This window comes from Nesoenas mayeri (genome assembly GCF_963082525.1).
Source record: "Nesoenas mayeri genome assembly, chromosome: 2".
Classification (NCBI taxonomy): Eukaryota; Metazoa; Chordata; class Aves; order Columbiformes; family Columbidae; genus Nesoenas; species Nesoenas mayeri.
The window spans coordinates 132075170-132102442 of record NC_137543.1 but is presented as its reverse complement, the minus strand read 5'-3'; the positions used below and the strand labels follow the sequence as shown (position 1 = coordinate 132102442).

The 27273-nt window shown below is 38.1% G+C and overlaps 1 protein-coding gene across 13 annotated transcripts in view; it reads left to right on the top strand.

Moving 5' to 3' along the window:
• Positions 1–27273, top strand: part of HDAC9 (histone deacetylase 9) — a gene marked incomplete at both ends in the record, with an annotated part of 426230 nt that overhangs the window by 198965 nt on the left and 199992 nt on the right. For 2 of the 13 annotated variants that reach the window (XM_080339190.1, XM_080339185.1), the window contains 6 exons: positions 1368–1609; positions 2497–2644; positions 4937–5063; positions 7114–7235; positions 22421–22549; positions 25383–25498. In XM_080339190.1, coding sequence (XP_080195316.1) covers positions 1368–1609; positions 2497–2644; positions 4937–5063; positions 7114–7235; positions 22421–22549; positions 25383–25498 — 884 coding nt within the window. Of the gene's footprint in view, positions 1–1367; positions 1610–2496; positions 2657–4936; positions 5064–7113; positions 7236–22420; positions 22550–25382; positions 25499–27273 lie in introns of those variants that run through there. The other 11 variants (XM_080339195.1, XM_080339194.1, XM_080339191.1 and 8 more) reach the window with 11 other exon arrangements.

The following is a 27273-nucleotide window of genomic DNA, read 5'->3' as shown; positions in this document are numbered from 1 at the left end:
AGAAGGCAAATTATGCTCTGAGGTTTACAGTAACAGTTACTAGGATTTAAAAAAAAAAAGGCCCAGAAAATTGTGTGTTTCCAGAATTTTGAGAAGAAAAGGTTGAGGGTAGTTAAAGAGATTTGGTGCCTTATGTCTTCTTCTTGAAAAACCTTTTGCTAATAGATATTATTGTGCAGTTAGAATTCCCATCTGTGCATTTGCTGGAGTTTCAACTTCTGCTGCTTCAACTTTGCTGCTCCTGCTTGCTGGAATATTTCTCTGTTTCATTTTTTTTTTCTCCTTGAAAAAAACACAGCTGTAGCAGAGCAAAAGGAAAAAATACACTTAAAATGTTGTGTTCTAGTCATTTCTGACAGCATGTTTGTTTTCAGCTAGTAATCTTATTTTCCTATGAAAATAGTGGAGCACTAGGAACATGAGTTGAATGTGTTTGTGTTCCACTGTCCTCTTGTGGATGGAATCAGAACTGCTGAGCTTGAGCAGAGACCCTTTGCTACTATTTATTTTCCTCTTGCAGAAATATCACTTGCTAGTTTTTTTTCTTTTCAAAGAGATAAAGTTACATTCTGTGTCTTCACTTAGTATGAAAACCATAAGCTTTACAAGTGTTGTAGTGAAAATCAGCAAGTCTTGCTCTCTCTGCTTTTTAGTCTCTTCAATTTAAATCAAGATGTGGAAAAAGATAGGATTCTTCATTAACTACTTTAGTGTTTATTTGACAATATATACCACTACTGCAATACATTAGAATAAACCAAGATGTTTTCATTTTCTTGTAAGATACATATAGTATATTATGTATGTCTAAGCACAATGGTCACTTTTCAAAAAGCTGTATTAATTTGACACAGAAATGAAAAGTTTTATGTTCCTATAATTTTATTACTCCTATGTGTGTTTGCCAGCTGTATTTACACTCAGTAGCTTTGTAGCGTTGGATAGATGTTCATCCCCAGCAAATCTACACACTGGCTTTGGAAAATCTCTTGCAATGCAGTGGGAGCTGGAAGTTGTTTTCTTGTTAAGTATTAATAGTGCCTAGGAGGTTCTTACTAAATATTGCTATGTTAGGCTCTGACATGTCTTTAGCACTGGTTATTTGTTAGTCTGTTTAGCAGAATATTAATCTGTGAGTATTTGTGCAGAGAATAGAAAGAAAGGGAGAACATATTCTGTAAAATCTCCATCTAGTAGTAGGAATGTCTGAAGTTTGCATACAGTGTAGATTGTGTAAGTATTTTGTTATGTCTGTCCATTGAATCAGTCTTTGAGATTAATAGGTCTTTTCCCCAGCAGAAATGATCCCCATTCTCCTTCTCCAGTTATATTTAATAAACATACATTTTGTTGTTTTCCTTCCACAGTGGATGTCAAGTCAGAGGTTCCTGTGGGATTAGAGCCTATCTCACCATTAGACTTGCGAACTGATCTCAGGATGATGGTTCCCATGGTGGACCCAATTATGCGTGAAAAGCAGCTACAGCAGGAACTGCTTCTAATCCAGCAGCAGCAGCAAATTCAGAAACAACTGCTGATTGCGGAGTTTCAGAAGCAGCATGAAAACCTGACCCGCCAGCATCAGGCCCAGCTCCAGGAGCACATAAAGGTAGCAACATTTTTCATTTATCCCTCACTTTATCTGCAAACTCAATATGCCTAGGCAGACATGAAAAGGGAACACGCCTGAAAGGTTCGCTGTGGCATAGATAGCTTTTGAGTGCTTATTTCTCTGTATTTGGGTGATAAAAGCCTTTTCAAGCAAAACTAGCACCTACCAGCAATTTGCTCACAGCAGACCAAGGCAGTACTATGAGAATCATGAAGCTGCTACATCCACAGAAAATCAAACTACCTATTTTACAAAGCTGTATTTTTCAGCCAGACTTCAATATGGCTGTCTTTTCTGCATGTGCAGGTTTGAGTATATTAAAAGGCTGCTTTTTTGAGCTGCTGTTTGAGTTTGTGCCTACAAATCAAATTGATAGGCAAGTGTATAATATTTGCATTTGTAAAATAGGGTGGGCTACCTCATGTAATGTAAAAATAAAATGATTTATGGGATTACAACCACTGTGGTAGGATTGCTGTAATGGATTTTGACTGGAAATTTATCATCTAGCCTTTGTTTTCATTTTTTCCTTCTGATCTAATAGCCATTATGCTAAGCTTCAGCTTGATGAAGCTGACACATGCAGCGGAGCACAGCAGCCAGAGCTGGGTGATGCACTGGCAAAGAACCCTGTGCAGTTTCCAGGCATTTTTGCCAAAAGAGAAAGAAGTGAAACCAGAGCAGCAGGCTGCTACCTGGCATTAGAGCTCGTTTTAGTGGCAGCCATGCACTGTCCCACTTAAAAGGCCAGGGGAAGTTGTTCAAGAGGTGAAAAGAAGTGTAAGCACAAAAGCAAGCACTGATATTCAGTTATTCAAGGGGATTGTTTTGACCTAGAAAACAGTGCAAACTGCACTTTCTCATGTCTTTTTGTTATGTGCAAGTTACAACAGGAACTCCTAGCCATTAAACAACAGCAAGAACTCCTCGAAAAAGAGCAGAAACTGGAGCAGCAGAGACAAGAGCAGGAACTGGAGAGGCATCGCCGGGAGCAGCTTCCTCCCCTCCGAGGCAAAGAAAGAGGCCGAGAAAGTAAGAGTCGATGTACCATGAATCCTAATAAGAAATTGATCTATTCCCCTTTGCTTTCTCCCAGCTGAATGAGCAACAGGAAGTCTGAAGGAAGCCTATTACTGTGTGAAATACGCAACTAGAGAAGTCGAGGCTGTACTTGCAGAGAGGCAGAGCCACCTGTTGCACCCACAGAAACCCACTGCTGGTTTGTGTGCAGAGCCAAAGGACTGTAGGAAAGCGTATTTTGACAGATCTGTGTATATGCCTCTCAAGAATCTAGCTCTTTTTATAAAAACAAAGGAGGGAATCTGAAAGCCTAAAGCTTCACTTGAGAACTTCTCTCCAGAGTTTATTTCCCAATACAGAAAGTGCTATAAAACAGGAAACAATCAAATTACTTGCTGATTAACTAATTTGAGTATTGTTTCAAGACTGAAAATATAACCAAATACTCAAAATGTCTTTGGCTGAGACTTCTGCATACTTTTGCTAGTACTTTCTCAAACTACCTAATGTTTGTTCTTGATGCCATTTCATGAAGCTCAATGAAGAGCTATATCTAGCTTGTATATAGCATTAAGGCAAATGATGTATATAAAGGATACTGTTGGAATTTGGTGCTCACTAGAGGGAGACAGATACAAATAGTTCTTTTTAGTGAGTTTAATTTGAAAATCAGGTAGTTAGAAGCACATTGTGAAAGTATTCAGAATGAAGCTGCCACAAGCAGATATTGTTACTTGTCTTGCTAAATGAGCACAAAAAATAACTGACAAAGACTGAAGCAAAGAGCTGTTCATTATGCTTCTTGAGATCACAGGCTCCTGCCATTTTTTCTTGGGTGGAAAAATGCATCAGTTCAATGGTTGTAGGTGTACCATATTGCAGACTTTAAAAATTAAAGTGTTCATGGTCCTTCCAGTACTTCAGTGAATGATGAATCCATGAAAGATGGGAAGGTGGCAGAAGCTGCAGGAACGAAAGGTTCCTACAAGTGGTGTGAAAAATCAGCCTCCATATGAACAGTTGGGCTTTATTAATGCTCCCACCAAAGGAAGAGCAGCGATGTGAACTCAGTGGTTCCTTCTCAGTTTGGCTTGTTGGGTGGCTGTTCAGGATCATAGAATTATAGAATGTCCTGAGTCAGAAGGGACCCATAAGGATCATCGAGTCCAGTTACTGTCCTTGCATAGGATAATCCCAAAATTCACACTGTGTGTCTGATGGCATTGTCCAGGATGTTGCAGCCAGTCAAGCAGCACTTGTGACACCCTGTGTCCAGCCCCAGCGTTTGCTGATGATGATCTACTTAATGAGTAGAGCAGGGAAGGAAGGTGCAGGGACCGGAGTTAGGGCCTGAAGCTGAGGGGCAGTAGAGGTACTTTATGGGAATTGGGTCATAGGGGGACATATCACCTAGCTGTGTGACATTTCAGGGTTGGGTAACCAAATGCTCAGAGTATCAGTATGCCTTAGTGCTGCTGCTTTCAAAGAAATGTTTTTTCTTCCCTTTTTTATCACTGTTCATGGAAAACAGAAAGATTTTTTTTTTAATGAAGAATATTATGACTGTGAGTTAAGAAGCATGTCCTGTACTTGAAGTAGGAACTGGCAGATTAACCTGACATTGACATGCCATACCTCTTGTGCTGCATTGAGCTAGCCACCAAGAGAGGTCAAAATCCATGGTGTCTTCCTGGTGTTTTGGTCTTTCTGTAGTTTTTGTCTCCTAAGAGTAGAGCTATCAACTAATACTCATGTTTCAGGCTGTGGTCTGTCTCCCAGACATCACAAGTGCGGGCTCTTAAAGTTACTTGAATAAAAAGGCTCACTGCTGGCTCTTTCTGCTGTGTTCTGCTCATAACCAAACCAGTGTTCAGAGAGTAGTTTCGCTGTGCTGTTACTATTACTTAGTTACTAAAAGAAAAAACATTATTCACCACAAACTCAAAGTGACCTTTTGTCATTATCTTTTTAGTTCTATCCTTGGTTCTGTACTCGGGAATTATTACAAAATAATTTAAATTCTTTAGATACATCTGGCCCTGGATAAATGGTCTCATCTACTCTTGAAATATTCCTTATGACTTCACTGGATTTCTGGGTTGTGGCCAACTTCAGTTTTCTACGGACAAGCATTTAATCTGAATGTTATCTCATTTTGACTGATTTCCACCACTATTTTTTATAGTTCACAACACTGTCAGCGACAAGACACAGACTCTTTTTGTGTGTGTTTTGGTCTCTGTTTTCTTTAAAAAAGTATTTTTTTAGGTAAAGATAAGGCATGTTTAATTCTATGTGTCCTAGGGGCGGTGGCCAGTACAGAAGTGAAGCAGAAACTTCAAGAGTTCCTGTTGAGTAAATCAGCAACAAAAGACTCTCCAGCAAATGGGAAGAATCATTCCATGAGCCGCCACCCCAAGCTCTGGTACACGTATGTTGAGTATTAAGCTGTTCCTTTACCTCATTAAAATATCTGCTAAAACTTGCCAAAATGCTTCTTCTTGTGAGTCTGCCTGCAGAACAAGACAAGTTCAACCAAGCAGTTAGCAGAAAGCCAACAGTGTAATATTTCTGGTAGAACTTAAGAGTACTCCGTGTCCAGTAATGAGACCCATACAGAACAAGACGCTGTCAGAAATCTGTATAAACTTTTTATTTCAACTGCTTCATCTCTTGTTGCCATCACAAATTTTACAACTATACCTGTCATTTTTCCAAGTCTCTTCAATTTTTGCAGTTAGTACAACTTTGCATTTCATTTACTTGGATTTTGAATCAATCGCAAAACTTGTTTCTTCTTGAAGATTTGCTACTTTTTAGTGAAGTTACTTGAATGATGTAAGTAACTCACAATGATTTTGAGAAGGATAGTGGTCATTTAACTGCTTTTGCTTTGATGAATTTTAGTATCCAAAACTGCATATCTTGATATCTTGGCCTTGATAAGAATCTTCTTGGACCATTGAAACAAGTGTTTTTGTTGAATTCTGTAATGGGCCTATTAACATTTTAAGATTTTACAGTTTTTACAGGTTTTATTCCCTCTTTTTATTTTTTTGTACTAATTAATTCCTCTTAATTCCTTATAACAACAGACATAAATCAGTCCAACAAAATGAGTTCTGGCTGCATTTCTGAAAGATGTAAATGCTATGCTGGAATTAACCTTCAGCAGGACAAACAAATTCATATGGTACACTACAGTTCCATCTAGTTCCTTTTAAAAAGAATTACTGAAGGCCTGCCCTTGGAGTTTCCATTCTGAGCTAATCAGAGCATTGTGGTGACATGATGTAATATATAGTTACATTGTTTCTGATGGAGATAGAATCATGGAATCACAGAATCATTTTGGTTTGAAAAGACCTTTAAGATCCAGTCCAGCTGTTAACCTAGCGTTCTCAAGTCCACCTCCAAATCATGTCCCTAAGAACCTCATTTATGCACCTTTTAACACCTCCAGGGATATATGTTTTTTTCCAAGTATTGTGTAAAATTCTCTGGAGTATGTAAGATTTCTGGACTAATAATCTGAGCTTAGTTCAAAGTCTTCAGATGAGTAAGAACAAGGAGCTCTGCAGAGGAATGTCTTCTGCTACACTAGGGAAAGTAGTACGACCTCTCATGGTAGTGACCCTCTTTGACGAAGATGTATTATTGATTAACCACCCTACACCGCAAGACAGGGAGAGATCCTGTAAAATGCCAAGTAAAATTATATTTAGATAAACACAAAGTTTGAAAGTTTCCCTCCTTTCCCTCTCAACAGAAAAATCAGCCAAACAAAAAACCCTGTCTCTGGGCCAAGTGATGCAATTTACGGTTTCCGTATTCAGAAAGATCTGCCCACACTATTTCTTTCATCTGGCAGTTGTCAGAAGGCACTCTTCAGCTGGGAGCTTCTCTGCTGACACCAGTGCTATGTGCTGCAGAGGGGTGTTCTCACAAAACCTACAAGCTGAACTTAAATGCAACATTTTATCTGCCTTGTCCACTAAATAGTTTGCATTCTTCTTTTCAACAGGTAATAATAACTAAATATTTCTGGTTAGTTTGATACATGCCTGCCTGCTCTGAAAATTCCCCCACATTTTGATAGAATAGGCTGAATCAATGTACCTGTATTTGTTTGTAATAAACAAGACTTAAATGGCTTTTGCTATGCCTCAGCTGCTTCATATTAAAATACAGCAATCTGAAATGGTCAGTTCCCCAAACTGGTGACAGATTCTGTCTGTAGGTCAAGATGACTCTTATCCTATGTGACTTTTATAATGAATGCAAGAAGTGTGTTCTTGGGAATCCTGAGGAGTTCTGTAACTTAGTGTAAAAGTGCCATTGGTTACATGAGCCTGTGGTTTGTGCACACTTTGAGGAACAAGAACATAAACACAGCTGAGACATGTGTACAACATGTGTAGATAGTTACTGCTGGTCACCTCAGCAACTACTAATTTGTGACCCCTCTGTGTCTGCTGCAGGGCTGCCCACCACACCTCACTGGATCAAAGCTCTCCACCCCTGAGCGGGGCCTCGCCACCCTACAAATACACTTTACCAGGAGCACAGGATGCCAAGGATGATTTTCCACTTCGTAAGACAGGTGAGTTAACGTAGTTTATTCGAGCCCCTTACCCAGCAATGTCCCCACCCTTCATTTTAACCAGGCTGTCCATCAGCAAGGCGAATATCATAATCCACAAAGCCTGATCACTATGATACTGGATGGGTAAATTCAAAGATCCTGACTTCATCTTTATGAGGTTGGAGTGACCACATGATATCAAGAGTTGGTGTTTCCCAATGCTCACAGCTGGTGAAAGCTTCAGTCCTGATGAAATCAGTTTCTAAACAGACCATCATTTCATGGATCTTCAATGGCATTATTTTCTTTGTCTCGATATTACTTCTGGGTTTAATAGTTCTCTCTCTTTTGCATGGTAGATACAGTATCTGTCTTCAGATGGTACGCTACCTTTAGACAAAGTTTTTCAGAATATTTAGAGGAGAATCCATGGAAAGAGAAGGAATTGGATTACTATTATATTTTGTGCCTTAGTTGACAAAGGTTGTATGTTTATGTGCATACACACACACACATGCACATTTGTGTGAGCTTTTTAGACAGAGGAAGGTGTAATATTGTACAAGAAAATGTCCATTTGAACACTGCAGAATGTTTCAAAGGGTTTAGCAACTGAATCTTTTGTCTTGAGAGCAGGTGAACTGTAGAATTGACATTTCTGCACCATAAAGAAAGCTAGAAGGATGGTGGTGGAGTCCATGTGGCCGTTGCCTCAGGTCCTTGGTGCAGTGACCGGTATCCAGGAATGCAGGGAAATGCTAAGAGGAGGGAAAAAAAAAAAAGAAAAGAAAACATTAGATCGCTTATTGCATGAGTCTGCTGTTGAGTGATATAGTTACATTCAGAGAGAAAGTCTGACCCCCTACTGTGCTAACAGCCTTTGAATGTGATTTAGCCACTGGGAGATTGAAAACTAACTGCAAAACTGGTACTGTTTGAAAAGAAGTGGCATTTGGAACCAGTCTGCATTCAGAAAGAATATCCAGTCTGTGTCTAATACTTTGGGGCAGACTCTCTAAACTCATATTATATCCCCAAATATTTTCAAAGGAATGAAAGCATGGAAAGCAAAATGCTAATTTATTCTAGCTGTATTACTCAATGTGATCTTTGTACAATATGGTGGCATTAAAACAAGACTCTGTAAAATCTTGTTGAGGCTATTCAGGCACAATAAGGCCCTTATGCAGTTCTTCACTGAATACCACTGTTCAACATATATTTTCTGTGACAATAGGCTATATATTTTCATGTTTTTAAACAAAAGGATATACTCTACATCTTCTAAATGCTGTGAATTCTTCTACATGTTTTTGAAGTGCAAGTTTTAATTTTTTTCAGTGTTTATATATCTTAAATGTTATGATTGATATTTATGATGTGTCAGACTGTTGATCTGTAAAACAAAACATTTTCAAACATTGTAACAGTAAAGTTCTCATGCAGCTGCTAATACTTTTATATCTCTGTGGGGGTTTCAAAATATTCCTTAATTCAATTCCCATTGTCTGCATAAGAGGACTATAATATAATTAAATCCAGATGTTTTCTATATGTTATTCCAAATATTTGGGCATGCAATGCATCAGTTCCAAAACTGAACAAAGGACATGATGACTCTCTGAAAAGATATCTACAGAATAAATAGACAAATACTGATATAATCATTAGCATAACCGTTTCTATGACATCTACATAGTGATTCTGATAAACAAATATAAATGAAGTGTACAACATGTTGTATGTTAGCAAGGGAGTATATTTGATAGCCCTCTGCATCCATGAAAACAGCAACTTAAATATCCTGTTTACACATCCAGTCTCTCTGTATACTGCAGTTGTTTAATTCCAGCCTTCAGCAACATGCCTGCAAAGGTTCCGATGATTGTTCATCAGGTTTAGAGTAAAAGCAACAGGAACCAGATCGACACTAGTCAAATGACCTTAAACTGATCTCAGTGGTTATAGGGCCATCCTCCAGGCAGAGGGGACATTGTGGAGCCTGTGTCATCCTCATGGGACCTTACCAGACAAAGATGTCCCATGAACAGTCGTGTATATGGACAGGCTATGAGCCTGCAGAAATCTGACCTTTGCCATGAGGGGTGAACCTCTTTTCCTTTCCTTTAGGCTATGAACGCTTATTGCCACTGGCTCCTGGTAAACCCTCTGTGGTGCTGAACCTGCATGAAGTCAGCAATTCATATGAAAGCGGACTCACATTCCTTTCAGCCTTGAGAAAGGAATACCTGTTGTGGGTTTTAATCACAGCTTTGTTTTGCTTCTCGGTTTTATTTTACATATTCGTAGTATGAAATACAGAGATATCTATCTCTTCTACAACTTTAATACAATGGTCTTGGAAGATAATTCTGATTGAATTGGTTACTCTGAGATCAGATGTAATGGGCAGCAAAGCTGAATAATTCTCCTCTGACATCCTAATGTGATTTTCAGTGCTAAGGGAACACCAAGTGTCACATAGGCATTGTAAATCATGAATCTTGCTCACTCAGTTTCTTGTTCAGTAATGTATTTAACCTTTGCTTAATTAGTCCTGAAGTAGCATCTCCTTATTAATATTTTAAAAATTGAGAGAGACTATAGTAAAAAGGAGAATGTTCTGTGCAACCTTTACTCTTCCAGCGTCTAGAAATGACGGGATGCATAGATAACTAGGCATCTTGCTCTTTCTGTGTTTACAGTTAGGTACCAGAATTAACATCCCAATTTAGTGACTGTGGTTACTCAATAACTCTCTTGGCCATCAGGATTCTTGCTTTCTGTACAAGATGCAGCAGAACTTGTCAGCAGTAGGCTTCACACAGCTTAGCTGCACGGAGGATTGGGACTGTCCTAGGGGCTAGAGGCCAGGATATGCAGCTCTTTGCACAGCTGCATTCAGATGCTCTGTGTTGACAGACTTTGAAAAGAGCAGAGCAAGGGGAGCTATGGCTTCACTGGACAGATAAATATACCATACGGAGAAGTTACACATCTGTAGCCGAAACAGCCTAAGCTCCAATTTTAAAAATGCCTATGACTTTCACCATGGATACCCGTCGTAACTTGTGTTTTCTGCAAAGCGCCCAAAAGACTGAGCAGCACATGGCTCATTAACTTTCAATGAGACTAATGCATCTGTATTACCCAGAGAGGTTTGAAAACTCCTCTCTATTACTGAAAACTTTTGAAATTCATAGTGACTGCTCTAAGAGCTCTGATGGGAGCTGTGCACTTCTCAAGACCTGATTATTTAATATGGGGAACTTTGATTGTTGATTTCCATAATTCTCTGTCTATCTATCTGGCAAAATATTATCTGCTTGATGAGGTTACTCATCAAAAAATGTAGCAAACAAGATGGGTTTGGTAGGGTCGAAGTTAATTTTCAGGAAAGCTTTTTGGTGTTTTTTGTTTGGTTTTGGTGATTTTTGTTTGTTTGTTGTGTTTTGGTTTTGTTTTGGTTTGGTTTTTTTACCTTGTCAAAATAAATGCAGAAATTCTGGCAAATGTCCATAACAGTTTCATTTTCTTCAGTTTGTAACACTACATTTTCTATATGCAAGTGTTGATGCAAACTAGCAAAAGCCAGCAAATTCCAATAAATGTTAGCTCTCTAACCAAAGCTGCAGGCTTTGGTATAGATGGAATTTCTGTAGTTTGCTTCGTGTTTTGGTTTTTGTTGGAAGAAATTCCTGGGGACATCATCATATCAACTATAAACTGTTTTTTTCTTTCTTGAGTTTAGCATAATCATGGCAGAATGGGAACATCAATCAGTATTTCTATTTATTTTGGTTTTATGCCAGTTGAATCTTTCCTTGCTGATGAATTGTAAGCTTACAACTTGCATTTTGCTTAGGAACCTGAAGATCACTCAAGATTAGTACTATTTGAGATGTTCGTAGCTCGCTGGAAGCATTCTCAATGGAAATATAGCATGGGTTATTTTAAATAGCAAATAGTGCAAGGTTCTTGATAGGAGGGGGGAAATGATGTGATTTCATACAGGAAAAAAGAGGAGATGAAGGATTGTTTAATATTGTGATGAGAGAGAGGAAGAAGGCTGTGCTGCACAGTCATGAAGATTGCTTTGAAAAACTGTATTTAAGTTAACCTGATTAGGCAGTAAAATAACAGCATAGCTCTTACATAATAAGAGTGAAAGATTCCTGAATGAGAACTCAGCTAATGCAATTTTTTTTTAAAAGAAATTAATTAGAATCTTTCATTACCATTATTCTTTCTGCACTTAGTGACTCAGTAATTTATCGGAGCAGTTGAAACTGAGAAGTAAAACATTTCGTGTGTAAAAGTATTTTCCCTTTCTCTTTTATGCCACCAAATTCCCTTTCTGTTTGCATTTTCTAGGAAAACATTCTCCTGTGAAGTAATGGTATATAAAAAAGCTGGATTTCTTTTGGTCTTTGGTAAAAATAAAAAGGCTTAGAGGATCAAAAACCCTCAATTACCATGTCTGCCAAAATGAAGCAGCTCAGTAGAGAGAAGCATTATTTTTCTCTGAGTTTGTGAGTGAGCACAATGGGAGAGACAGTTCATTTATTGAAGAAGGGAAACAAGGCAAACGTCATATGATTCTCCTTATTTTATCCCATTTTTCAGAGATGCTAAGAATTCCTGTCTCTCAGGAGTCCTTGTTTTCCTGGGTTAATGAACATTCTTGGCAAATTTCAACTAGATGATGTGCCCAAAGGAAAGCAGCAGTGGATATCACAGAATGAGGGGGGAGGGAGGGAAATCCTGATTTCCAGCCCTTCTTTTCCTTGACTTCTCTTCCCATTAATCACCAGACTCTTTTAGCCTTCCTAAATTCACTGTCAATAACTTGAGAGGGCATAATTAGTAGTAAGAGGTTTCCGAAAGAGAAGAAACTTCTGCTTGCAATTGAGAAGTGGCTCTGCAGCAAACTGTTGTTAACAGCTTCTTCCAAATTCGTGTAATGAAGAGGCCAAAGCAGAGTTGAGCCCCTGGGAGCCAGTGGCTCTAAGGAGGTGCAAAATTGCTGAAGCTACTGTGCTGGGCTGCCATCATCTTGGGTCAGTCTGAGCCTCGCAGCCTCCTCAGCAGGCATGAAGAGGGGTGCTCTATCACTCTAATATAGTTCGAGTTAGGGGGGAATTTTTTTTAGATAGCATAAAACTAAATTAAAATGAATGCTAGGGTAGGCTTAATGACACTGTCAGAGAGAAAAGCATTTGTGTAGGTATGCTTTGGTATCATGAAAGCCGCTAAGGCCTGCACCAGGATTCAGCAGAAGTCATTCCCGTAAAGACCATCATAGTCTTCCTGTCAGTGCACAGTTGTTCCTCTAATATATTTTATTTAATGCTTGCTTTGAATCTCAGGAAGTGAAGGTGTGGGTGATTCTTACTCAGTTTCAGGATAATCTGGATAGACGTTTTTCACAGTATTTCTATTTTAGCTAAAAACCTACTGCTTTCTACATCACTTCCTGTCTTGCCAGTAATTACTCTGTTGTGCTAGATACTGAACCTTCTTGATGGCTAGACTAATCATACAATCTTGGTTAAATGCTGTCTTAGTTCTTCTACTGCCCAGTGCATAGCCAAAATTGAATTACAAGGTTCTACTTCATGTGGTTACATAAAGGTTTTCTTACACAAATTGTGTATGTTTTCAGAAATGTTTTATAAATTAGCATTAACAAATAGCTTGCATAACTTTTTGATAAGCAAGTAATCAGACACTAGACACCTTTTTGACTTTTGAACCTAAAGGAAACAGCTTAAATAAGAGCAGGGAGTAGTACTAAAATCTGAAGCATATTAAGAACATAACGTCCATTGAAAATGAAGTGGAATGGTTTAAATGGGCATTTCAAGTCTATTCCCTCTGGATAAAAAAGTTACAAAATACTGCATATAAAATCTGAGACTCTTTGAAGTCGGTAGAAACTGTCTTGTTTGATTTCAGTTGGACTAGGATTTTTCTTGCACTGTATCTAGGGCAGGGACAGTTGAAAACCTTTAGAAAAGTAAACAAGAACATCTAAAAGATGGCAAAAAGAGAGAAACAGAGAAGTGAAAAGTGGAAATCACATGGTATCGGATCATCCAAAATAGAAGAAGTTGGTTAGTAAAGATTGCACTTCTCCAAACTCCTACAAAACATAGTTTCACTGAAAAATCTGTTCAAACCCACAGTTCTAATTAAGGGGTTTAGCTGCCAAATAACATGTTCTGGCTAAAGCCAAGTAAGTATTACAGAGCCATTCATGAACAATGGCATAAGCTTTGTACTTTACTTTTGATTTTCTCATGGGAAAGTAATATAAATGAGAGTGATACCTCCCTGTTGGCTATAACTGTTAGAAATGCAAAGCATGCTGAAATTGTACATAATTCTCTTCCAAAGGAAAGGAAATAGCATTTCAATGGTTTTCCTCAGTGTCTCGTTGAGTTATGGTGGTGCACAATTATTCCTGTTAAATTACTCTACCAGATGGAAGGTTACGTTGTATATTTAGCTAATTAAGTTGTCGGGGACTGGAATTATATCCCAGAGCATAAAGAACTTATGTAGAAGTAAACTTGTTTTAATTCAGCTTCTTAGGGAAGGTGCAGTGTCCACATCTAATTAAGACTTTAAACAGGTGGCATTTTTCTCCTCACTTCACCAAACACTTAGAGATTCTTTCACAAAGTTAGTTTTTCCTACAGAAGTTAGACAAACATGTTTTGAAAGTCCAAACAACTTGTGGGCCAATTTTATCTTCCCTTGAATTCAGCAGAGCTGAAGTGTCTTCCTACTCTTGAGCTGAAATTGGCCCAGAGTCCTTTTCTGCTAGGAAAGCAAGATAAACTGTGTTTTGGATGCTTTTGTTTTCTTGGCGTCCTGTACTATTGCCTTTGGACAACTCTGAAGAGTATGCTTGAGCAATCTAGACCTGCCCAGTTCTCATCTACTGATGACATCAATGTCACGTTAAACTGGGAAAGAAAGGGATGGTGTTTCATCATGAATTTCTGAAGGTTGATAAAATATACTTTTTGCCTGCCATCAATGATTTATCACTGCTGGATGTTTTCCTAGATTAAAATACATGGGATTTAATCGCCCTATTAACTAATTCCTTCTTGTATGGGGCTTGAGGAACAACATAATCATGAACATGATTATTCTATTAAAAATAAATGATGTCTCTAGGGATCAAACTGTGAGCCTGCAAACACCGTAACTTTTGGGGCTGGGGAGTTATCTCTGGCTCTTTGTCACTGAAGAACATATTTTTTTCTCAGGCAAAATTACTGATTCAATGGATGTTGGAGTAGGGTTTATGCTGAACAATGGAATTTACTCTATGTGCAGAAAGTGTAGAATTATATTCACATTACTTCTTTGTGGTTAGATTGGTGTATATGGTCAGGAGTAGGGGCAAGAATAGCCAGTGGAGACCTAACCAGAAGGACTGTCAGTCATGTATATCTAAATTGGGTTATTACCATTCAAATGAGGGATGCCCTCTATTAAATAGCCCATTTAATCTTCTTTCTCTGCTACACCACTTGAGAACACAGATGCAATTTGGCTCCCATAACTGCTATAAAAGTGAAAAAAAAAATACAGCATATGAAAATGTACAGCCATGATGAGAATTAATTTTAAAATTTTGATTTTATTTTATTCTATGTTTCAAGACAATATAGTAATACTTGCTTTTTCATCCTCTATTAATCCAGAAGAATATTAGTTTATATGGAAAAAGAATAAGATGGACCTGTCATAGCAATAAGAGACCATAGTTTCAGCAAACTTGACATGTAATAAGGACTCAAGAAGCCCAGCAAAACCGTGCCCTCGTTGAAACCTCTGTATAGGTCAGTCGATGCAAGTGCGAGGAGGTGCTGTTCCTGTGCTAAGGAATAGAAATTATTAAGAATTCTAGCAAGAGACCTCTTCTTTTGCCTCACAGGTTACATGCAGAATAAATATCAACAGGAAATATATAATACCAATCAGCTTTTCACAAAAAATATAAAGATCTCTAATTCTGGCTAAATGCAAGCAATACACTAATTCCTACATCTAACTCAATAAATCATTCCTAGAAAGAGGACACTTGTTTGCATAGATAATAAACCAGAAATTTTATGTTTCATACAGACTGCAATGAATAACAAGGAAAAGTTAGATATTTAAAACAGCTTCAGGGAATATTTCATTTCTGAACCTTCCTTAGGAAATCAATGAAAAATTGCTAATCTTGTTAAACTGGCTTCCTTAGCCTGAAGAGAGCTGAAGGGCTGCGAGATCCCCTCTAATCTAATTAACTCTTTTACCATGTGTTTCACTAAACCTGTTTTTTTATTTAGGGAATGGATATTTACCTTAGTTTGAATAAATAAAGCATTCTACCTTTTACAAAAGTAAAATAAAGCAAAGGACTAAAGGGTTTCACATATGACCAGCACTCCCCTTAAAGGGAACGGCTGTACAGGAAACAGTTTCAGTATATGCTGAAAACACATTAGGTGATGCAAGCCAGAAAAACAAAGTGTCTCCATCCTGTACTGCTGTATCTGCTGCTCCTGCCTCGTTGGGACCACCCAGCGGTCAGGTCCATGTAGTTCTTGGAAGAGCTTTAGAGGGCATGTGTAAATAGCTTTCAGTCTCATGAATCTAATTTAAAACTCCTTCAGAAATAGCATTTTAAATTACCAGAACTTAGAAGTTATTGAACCTATTATACCAAATTGTACTACAGGCTGCTATCTCCCTGTCTGTCAGATAGTGGGGAGGATGTCCCATGTGTTCATTGTCTAGTATTGTCTCATAGCAGGACGTGGTCTTCTACAGCAAATGTCAGTCAGTCAGGTATGAAAACAGAAAGTCACTGCTCATCTTGCCCATGCCTAATATATTCAGCTGTGTGGAGGTGGCTGGAACAGTCTGCGGCTGCCTTCAGGAAGCCAAAGCAGAAGTTAGAAATTGTGCAGAGCAGAGACTATTTACATGTCTGCAAGAACCTCGTGTGGCAGAGAAAGAGTTGTGAGACTGTTGGGTCTCTCAGAAGGACAAACTCATCTGCAGCTCTCCACAAAGCAGCCGAGGAACCTGGAAACAGTTTTGATACCTGACGTGTTCTCTGCTTTTCTGCCTGGATTTGGTTGCATTTGTAGTTCTGGTGAGAAAGCCCAGATATCTCCTCATTTGTCCTTTCTGATCGTGCATAGGAGTATCTTGTGCCTCTCATTCTACCTATATCCCTTGGCGGGGGAAACTGGGAAGTTTCTCCCTAGCCCATTACTCTCAGACTGGCTTCTTAGGAGCCTTAGATCTGCCTCTTTTGACTGTTGTCATTGGTGCGGCAGTGAGGTGGATTTTATTTTTTCTTTGATCTCCAGGTCCTGACAAGGCATAGACAGGCAGGCCGGTTTGTTATTTATGTCTATTACCATGGTGTCTGGGACCCCATAGATTGGATCACGAACCTGTTGTGCTATGCAGTGTACCCAGCCAAATGAGGATCTCTTCACAATATGTTTTCTCCCATCCTGCCCCTCCTGTTTCAAGTAAAATCACAACAGATATCTCAAAATTATCATCTTATTATCATCTTGAAAATTCTCCGTTGCCACAGTGCTAGAAAGAAATTTGACAAAGGATGGACCACTAGTATGTTCACAATACCACCATTATGCTAACCAGTACCATCTCATTATTTTCTCTGGTATCTCTGATGGTCTATACTGATACATCATTCTGTTGTTCTGTAACTTTAAGCTATCTCAGGCATGGGCTATCATGGTTGTGTGTTGTAAAGCACATGATGCTTATGTGTGCATGGGTCTCTAGTAAAATAGTATAAAAGTTAACAGCCTATATGGTCTGAAAAAAAGAAAGATTCCTTGACTATGTATTCCTTCATTCACACTTGTTGGATATAAGGCAGGAAAAATCAATTAGTAACTCCTCCATGGAGCAGAGCGTAGAATATATTCAAATCAGTACAATATATGACCCTTTACAGCTTAAAGTGAAAGAGAGAATACCAGTCAAGATTTATTTCAAGATAATGAAGTCTTTGCTTCTTAATTGTTTCTGTTGATTTAAATACTTTAGAGAATTCCAAGTTATTGTTTCAAAATGATTGTAGTGATAACAGCTGATGCCTGGGCAATAGGGAACAATTTATCATTCTCAAGTAAGATGTGAATTTTGCTGCTGTTGATTGTGCTGTTGTTGGAATCTTTGTAGCCAAATTTAGCATCATATACTTAGACTGCCACATAGCTTTTCGGAGCCAGCCTGCCAGTGAGGAAAAGGAAATGCTTTCACTTGAGAGCCTTTCGAAATCTGGACAAAAGCTCACTTTCTGTTCTTCAAGTTTCCTCTACATGGCTTTAGCCTCGAGATGGGGACCTGCTCGCTGTGCACCCTCTCCCATCCCCCATTTCCTGCCTGGCTTCATTAACTGCTGATTTGAAGTTGGCACACGCTTTTCTGATACAAAAGTAGCACTGTGTTCCAGGAACCATCAGAAAGTAGTGCATTATTATCTTTTACATTCCCTTCATATATATGTTCTCTCCCCATGCGTAGAAAGGATTTTTACCCCTTCTTCTTAAATATCTCTGTGAGTTTAATAAAACGAAACAGTGAAGCAAAGCCCAGTCAAAAAAGCTTCAGCTCATTTGGGAGCAATCTAGCCCCAGGCTATATTCTTTAATGCTAGTATCTGCAAATTACTAACATTAAGCAAAGTGGAGTATAGGACATAATGACATTTTCCTATCTTTCGTGCTTGTGTTTAAGTATCATGTTACAGAGGAGACAATAGTTTTCTTTCACCTGAGTGGTGATGGTTGTGATGAAATTAATGTGTATCTATATAGAAGCCTGTATATTTTCTTTTTTTAACAGTCAGTTACTTGCTTCTTTCCTGCTATAAGAAGCTGCCATAAAAGATGATAAAAGTCTTTGAGACGTTTTCTTCTTTACCTAACAGCAAAGTTCTCAGTTCTGTAGAGATGATTACAAGTCATGCCAAGGAGTTAGGTAACTGATCTTTGGGTTGCCTGTGATGTCTTCTGTTGTTATTTCAGCTAATACTTTCTGTATATTTCATACCTGTTTCCCACTTTAAGTCATTTAAAGAATAATACCAGTTCATTATTACCAGCACTCAAAAGAGAACAATCCACGTAGTACTGATGAGACTAAACCAGCCATATTAGTGCTACATGTCATTATACCAAATTATGCTGCAATTACACAAAGTCAGTAATTTTCAGGCTACTCTTTCCTGAAATCTACTCAGGTGTATCGCTCAAATGGATATCAACTGATGCCCATTGAGATCAATGACATGGGCTTTGATGGCCTTCAGAGAAAATAGCTGTCTTTGTTTTTTCTGCAACAAAACACTCTCAAGTAATCCATTTTCCCTTTCTCCAAGTGGGAACTGATTATTAGTTGTTCCAAAGTGCTAAATGTAGCAGAAGTGCAAAGATTTGTGGAGCAAAGAGGCTAGGCTAATAGTGACCAGTTAGACCAATATCAGATGTATACTGGTTCTTAGCAGGATTTATTGAATAACCCAACCTACCAGCCTGCTGCATGAAAACATACAATCCTGGTTTCCTCTTGTGCCACACTCCTGGCCGCGCATTCTTGTTTTCCTCTTATCTCTGGCATTCTGGCTCCATGCTCAGATGATTCAGCACACTATAGTTGCAGCCACATAACCCAGTGAACCCCACCTCATTCAGCACCTACAGCGCTTTAGAGAGACCTATTTCCTCAGCAAGGTGAGATAAAGGATGTGTCCTGTGTGGGGTAGAATTTATCTGCTTTTGAGTCCTGGACCCTAGTGGGGTTGGCCAGAAAGCCATGTGCATTAATTATCTTGATGAATCAATGTCTTGGTTTATGGTTGAATCTCTGCATAAAGGAATAGACTGTGTGATATTAATGAAGCAAAAAAAGGTTAAATCTTAGGGGCTTGTGTCTGCATGAAGAAGCTACTCTGCAGCAAGCTGATGAGTAAAGCTTTAGCCTCAGAAGTTATTTGGCACTGACTCCCCATGTGACACTTCTGTTCCACACTGAGAGTACCTTTGGGTGATGAACATAGTCAGCCTTTGCAGTGGATTAATTAAGCTGAGCAAAGGTGCTAATAATGTGCAGCAGAAATATTTACAGGGGTGGCTGATGCAAAACAGTTATTTGGGGCATTCTTTCTCTATAGACCACTTCTAAGAAACAGTAGTTAAAGTGTTGAACCAAATGCTCATTTGAAACATAAGGCAGATTAATTAATTATAATAATTCTTCATTATTTGCCAGTAAGGCTTTCCAAGTGCTTTGAAAATACTAGGGAGACAATTTAATTTTAAAAAATGTTTAAAAGATTAATTTTCCACGTTTTACTCACTTGCTTACATTTCAGAGTTTAACAGATTAACAGAATTTCTAAGTAATTTCATGTATGTGCTTTGCATCAGTCTGTGTATATATACATTTATAATTTGAATCCACAGCTCTCTCCTTGCTGCTTAAAATACTTAATCTTTGCTTTTAACTATCAGAAGAGAGTTGACAATTGTAGATGTGTTATTATAGCCTTTGTGTACGAGTGCACTGAAGCATATAGGATTGCTGTTGTGATCCGTATCTGTTGCAGTCAACAATAATTCTGCTTCAGCTTTGGTAGAGCAGGATGGTACAGTCACACACCAAGTCAATGGCTTAGCCGTGGAGGGGTATCAAGAAACCACTTTCCAGTTCTGTGTTTTGTCTATTGAAGCAAACATTCTCAAATTGGTTAGTTTCATATATTTAGTGCAGTGAAACCTGAATTCTTACTGCTAGACAATGAGTCCTAGCTGGTACCATGTTAGGATCTGGCAGCGCCTCATGAGAGATACTCAAGAAAGCTGGCATTTGAAACAAACACTCTTCAAACCTGGGCTGTGTTTAGGAGGTTTATCTTATAATTTAAAAACCGCTCATCTCCATGCCTTTTCATTTTAAAATTGATTATTTCCATTTTAAAATGATCTTTGTCTTTCATGCAAGGGCTGTCTTAGATGGCTCATAAATTCAGAAACTGACATCAAAGTCTGCCTTCTATGCTTATATGATTGATTCAGTTGCAGAACGTTATGAGAATGTGGTAAAAATAGAAAGGCAATCACTGTGACTGAGCATGAAACATTTATATAGAGTGTAGTGAGTGTTTCAGAGGATTTGTATCACATTAGTCTGTAATGGGTATGGAAATATTCTAAATTTGAAGGGTAAGGAGTGGTATAACTTGAAATAACCATAAGTGCAAAAGGAGTGAGCACCTTTTCTTCTGAATCTCATCATACCTGGTGAGATCTGTGAAGTATTAGCTCAGTGTTATATCTTATATTTTCTGTTTCATAGCAAATGGTATCTTAAACAGCAGACAAATCTGTACTCCATCACTAGAGCCATCGGTCTTAACAATGGTAGTAAGTGACTAAAAAATAAATTTCTTGTTAATATTTTTATTCTTAAATAATTCCAGTGTTGTGCTAGCCTGTATATCTTGATCTGAAATGTACTCAAGGCACGGGCTTCTTAGAAGGGAGGACTTGCCAAGAGTGATGGTAGTATATGACAAATGTAGGTACCACAGGTTACAGCCGCACTCAGGCGGAGGTGCAGCCCCTTTGGCCTTGTGTGAGCATCCCTGAGGGACGTACCCATCCCTGAGGGAATAAATGGGACAGCAGGAAACAGAGGTGTGATAGTTCATACTGGGAAGGGACTGGAATTAGAAGTGTAGGATTATTGAGTTCAAGTCCTGAAGGGACAAATGGTACAATGCTGAATGAAATGAAGAGAAAAGGAGACTTAGGGGAGACCTTCTCACTGTCTACAACTACCTGAAAGCAGGTTGTAGCATGGACGGTTACTCCCAAGTAACAGGCAACAGGAGAAGAGGAAATGGCCTCAAGTTGCACCAAGGGAGGTTTAGATTGGATATTAGGAAAATTTCTTTCACAGAAGAAGTTGTCAAGCATTGGAACAGGCTGCCCAGGGAAGTGGTTGAGTCACCATCGCTGGAGGTATTTGAAAGACGTATAGACGTGGTGCTTAGGGACATGGTTTACTGGAGGACTTGGCAGTGTCCAGTTAGCAGTTGGACTTGATGATCTCAAAAGTCTTTTCCAACCTAAACAGTTCTATGATTCTATAAGTTTTAATTTATTTTGTTTTCCTGTTAACTCTTGCTCCTTCTTTGTGGCTGGGCTTACGACTGTGTGCAGGAGAGAGAACTGATCCCAGTTTCCAGCTCTCTCTATTTTGAGATATTGCTTAGCCAAGCCTCAGTTCCAGAAAGGGAAATATAAACAAATTCTATTCCACGTTTATCTTTCACTAGCTCTCAGCAGTCTTTGATAGAGGGTTTACATAGAAGAACAGATAAATGAGTACATTAAACATTTTATCATGCTAAAAATATCACAAAATAAAAAGCACATCAGGGCTTCATCTCTGGCCTTCATATGAAAAGACCATGTCCATTTAGGAAACAAAGGTGGAGCGTGCCCAAGGTGCATTAAACATAATCCTAAGTTTTCTGGGAATCAATCCTACTTCTTCATTTTCAGAGCTTATATTTTTCTGTGTAAATGTTCTTTGGACACTGTCATAAATCTGGTTGTTTGGTGTGTTACTCAGAAAACATTGAAGTTCTGGGCCCAAAATTGCTGACCAAGAAATGTTCTGCCAGCAAGGCTTGTCGTAATTTATATTTTTAAGAGAAATCAAAAGGCACCCCTGGAGGCTTCTCTCTATTTCTATCAGACCATAATCCAATTATAAGGTTCCAAGTTCCAAGCTGTATTTCCATCCAGGTTTTCACCTACAAGAGAGAAAAATTATGTAGAATAAAAGTTTCATTCAACTCTCATTAAAACTTATTATATAAACTATAATTAATGGTTAAATTCAGAGTTGAAATAGGATGAGGAAAATACTGGGATCCAAAGCTTTTCATCTCTCTTTTTCTCTTTCCTAGTCTCCAATCTAAAATGCAGTTGTACGAGGAGTGGCTGGGGAGGATGGGCAGTAAAATCTCTGCCTCTAGGATCAGATGAGGCCCTACAGAATGTGTCAGTGGTATCTGACACAAAGCAGTAATTTTATTTGTAGTAATTTATTTTTTTTTCTCTTTCCAGCTTCAGAGCCCAATTTGAAAGTACGTTCAAGGTTAAAACAAAAGGTGACAGAAAGGAGAAGCAGTCCTTTGCTCAGGAGGAAGGACGGAAATGTCAGTTCATTCAAGAAGCGACTCTTCGAGGTGACAGGTAATTAAGAATGAAGAAGTTCTGTAACAGCTGCAGCTGCTCATAGAATACTGGTGATATTTTGGAATTGAACCTCTTTGCTAAATAGAAGGTTCTATCTTTTTTTTCTTTGGCTGAAAAGAAAGCTATATTAAATAAACGGTTTTGTGTAATTAGCTTGCAATCTACAGCTTTCTACCACTTACTAAAAAGTCACTGTCAATTGAAAGCCGTACTTTTAAACCAGCTTGGAAACTGGTACTTTACAACAGTGAGTACAAGAACATATAAATATAAATGGTAGACTGTTGATGGCAAGCGACATCAAAGGAGAAAACAAGCATAATTTCTTCCCCTAATTTGTGTCTTCTCTGTTCTGGGTCTTGCATCTTCTACTTCCCATCTCCCATACAAAATGCAGGTGCTACTAGCAAGCGTAAAAATACATATCTGGTATTACTTAGGTTAATCAAGGACATTTTGGAATCCTGTGTTTGGCCTTATCCTTTTGGTTTCACTTCTTTGAAAATGTCAAGATCAATTGGTTTTGATGTAAGGGCTCACTAAGCTGTTTTTGAGAAGACAGAGTTGAAAAATTTAAATATTCAGTGGCATATTGTTGATCCTAGCAGATAGTAAGTATTCATAGTAATTGAAAGGGAACTTCTAACATGTAAAAATACAGAATTGTACATATAGAGGAGAATTAGAAGGGAAAAACAAAAACAAAGTAAAATTTTTTCATTAAGTATTATTTACTTTCAGTATTTTTCCTGTCCTTGAACTTAGAAAATAACAGGGTGGATGAACCATGGATGCTAAAGCTTTCTTTCACTTGTTTCTTATTGCAGAGTGGTAAATCATGGATATTATTTTGCAGAATTGCACCCACATTCCCAAATAGCCTAAAGCCCTCTCGTTTTCAGTCCTTAGGCCTAGTATGCTACCAAGGCCTTATCTGTTGATTTGAAGGAGCATTTACAGTATTTGGCCTCATTCTGACATTTCTTGCTTCGACTTTGCATCAATATTTGGTATTGTCATGACTTATTCAAGGGATGTTACAATCAGGCCATGTGTTTATCCAACCAGCTGTTACTAGTGTATCAGACGTGTATCTGAATTCATTTGGTATATCAGAATTATGTCACACTAGGATGGGAATATTGAACATGAACAAATTTACATCAGTGTCCTCATACATGCAATTCTCGTGACAACTTTTCACAGTATCTTGTGTAAAACTGGAACATGGATGTGAATGTAAGTATGACAGTAAATAAATAATTTCCTTATAAATGGTTTCCAGATTAGAATGTTTTACACCTAGTTTATTATTTCCATTTACTGGAGCTCTTATATGATTCTTGATCTCTGCTTCCTTAGTTTCAGCTCAATTCTTTATATTTAGTATGCTCACAACTAAGGTATAAAGCAAAATATTTGTCCCAGTATTTTTTTTTCTGCAGCCATTGAAAGAGCAGAAACTTGAGAATAGATGTGCTCTCTACCTAGCTCTGAGAATAATTTGGAGCTTTACTGACTGCCATTAAAATTATTCGTATCAGCTATATGACACTTTGCACATTTCCTAATCAAAACTTCCCTGATCAAACATTTGTGGCAGAAGCCCTTTTCTCTTTTTTCTTTTTTTTTTTTTTTTTAAATTCTTTTAACTGAAAGTAGCCCTTTATTTAGATTCCTGCTTATACAAAATGTGCTATCATAATTATTAAAAAAACTGAGAAAAAATAAGTTTGTGTTTCTGCTCTTCTATGAAAACTGATGAGAATATGATGCAAGAACTTTACTTGACCAGTTAGTATAGCTGGGTACAGATTCACATCAGTAAATCAAATACAGCTCTAGTAGGAAAAAGCAACAGGTCCAAGAAACAGCAAGGAAATGTCCCAGTAATTTCCAAGTGAGGTATTATTTTGCATGTGAACTGGGGCAGAAAGAGTGAAGAAGCAAAGAAGTGGCTATAGAATATTTACTGCCATATTCTGATGTTAATTATTTTAGCTTCTTGTGTTCATTGATTTGAAAGCCATCCCTTGAAATAGGCTTACCTCTACTAATGCTGTGTTCTTCCATCTTTAACCTTGTTAAATATTTCCATTACATAAACTTAATTTTATGTAATTTATGTAGGATTAGAATAACTCAATACAACAACACACAACGAGATCATCCTCTTCTCTTTTATCTTAGACAGAACTTACAAAATTTTAAATCAATATAATATACAGTCTTTCATATGCTATATTAAGGTTTTTGCATGCTTTAAATATTTCTTTCTATTTGTGCTAAAGATATAGTGAAAGTGGTGTATATTATATCATCATTACTTGCATATAAATGATTATTCCACAAGGGGCTCATCCCCTTTCTAAACAGAAAGGCAAAGGCAGTAGGTTTCATGAATTGATGACATGTTTTCATGACCTTTGCAAGCCTGCTATCTCTGTCATTTTGATCTTTTACAGAGGCAGGACTCTTCGCAATTAAAAAGAAAATACTTCATTTTCTTTTTACTCATTACAAGTTCTATAGCTGTATCTCTGCCTGATACTGAGTGTCATACCATCTTTGTGGAAAAAATAAATGGTAAATTCATCCTTTGTGTAACAGATCGAGAAAGATCAAGATCCTTTATCATTAGCACTGTAAAAGAAAAATGAAAAGAAATGGAACATGTATTAAAATTCTTTAATGTAAGTAAATAGCTCATTCATAAATAATAGATACTTTTCAAAAGCAAACAAACCTATGCCATAAAGAGTATACAATTAATCAAGATCGTATATTCCCTTCCAGTGTGAAAATCATGTATCCTTAATCTGTTTTTCAGAATCCTCAGTCAGTAGCAGCTCCCCTGGATCAGGTCCCAGTTCCCCAAGCAATGGTCCGACCAGCAGTATAACAGAAAATGAAACCCCAGTTTTGCCATCTAACATTCAAGCTGAGGTAAGACTTCTTCTCTTTATTGAGTAAATAATTGCTTGGTTTTCTGGACTGGAGAGATTTAAGAATGCAATTTGATGATACTCACAAGCAGGACAATTGCAGAAGATAGAATTATCAGGGATACCAGGACACTGCAGGCTGACGTCAGAGTATGTTATATATGAGATGATACATCTTCATGTATGAGATGCATATTCAGGAGGCCAGCATATACGAGATGCATGTTCAGGAGACTCTTCGGTAACAAAAGTCCAAAAAACAGCAGCAATGATGCTGCTGGATGAGCAGGAGGATGCTATGGAAGGAACTTGGAAGCATCTGTGTTGCAGAACATACCTTCTGGGATAACCTGAAGAGGTGCACAGTGCTAAATGCTGATGAAGAACTTTCATATGTAAAAGAGTGATTTAAGCATTGGTGACCCTAGCACTTATGAATTACGGTGGTCCCAGGTTCAGATGGCTGCTGAAGTAGATTTTTTAAAATTACAGTATCAGAGTTAAGTGGCTAAATCCTTTTCCACATCTGCCTTTTGTTTTCCAGTACCTCAGTTTCCTTATCAGTGCAGTACCTACCAACATAACTGACATGCAAGAAGTCTTCAGTACTCATTTTGTAAAGCCAGACTGTACACGGAAGGAATCTTATCTACTCCTTATTGTTTCATACATACATGCCTATAACAGCAGGAATGCAGCTGGTAAATCAGTTGTGATAAACCTCATTTAGCACAGACGACATGCCTAAGTCATTCTTTCCATGGCAGTATTGAAAAGGGACAATAAATGAACACATCTAAAAGAGAATCAAATTCAGTGATATTCTGTATCCAGTGCCTATACTGACAGCAATTCCTTCTTTGGTGGCAAAGTTTTCTATTAATTGTTGGTTTATACTGTTTATGTTAGAGAAATTGCATAAGAAAATGAGATTTAACAGAGTTTTAGCTAATGGAGCTGTTTCTCCAGGTCAGTGGCAGGACATGCACCTCAAAAAAAACATGGAATGGGCAGTTCAACCTCCAGCAGTGACTTTTCCCCATAATGAATTAATTGTGTGTGTGAACTATGATCCAAGGGGCAGGTGGGTGACCTCTGCACACTGATTAGTAGCCTCTCTCTGGCCCGTAACCAGAAAGAAAAAAATTGCATTGATGGCTAACATGTGGTCTTGCCTCATAGCCCCCCAGTATGTGACTGCGAAGAAATTTAAATGATGCAGAGTAAGATCCATCATTTGGATTAGATCAGATCCTAGTTTGGTGGAATTAAACAGTATATTTTACAATTGGGAATGGTTTAGATAGAAGATTGTAATATGTGGATATTAGTGCAGCATTAAGCAGGAATTCTTGTCCAAATTGGTCTTTTATTGACTTGAGGACACCTCAAAATGCAAGGAAATATTGTATCAGACTGATATATGGTGCTTGTTACTTTGCATGTTATAGTTTCTGGACATTTGCTCACAGTGCTGAACCACCATCAGACATCTGTACAATCTGGTCAGGCTGACAATCTCTGTTTCGGGAGAACTGGAAAGGTTGCAGCAAGAACCAGCAGAGTTATATTCTGTTTATTAATGAAACACTGCATGTCATATCATTTGCTATTACTGTGTCAGGCATCAGAAGTTGTAGCCCCAACATACAACTGCAGATGCTCAAATGAGCCTAAAAAGTTCCTTTAGAAGTTGAGTTCTGTGGGTTGGAGTTGGTCACTTTGCTCACTGGAAGTTTGCTGAGAAGCTGAAACTACAGACTTCCATTTCTGGAT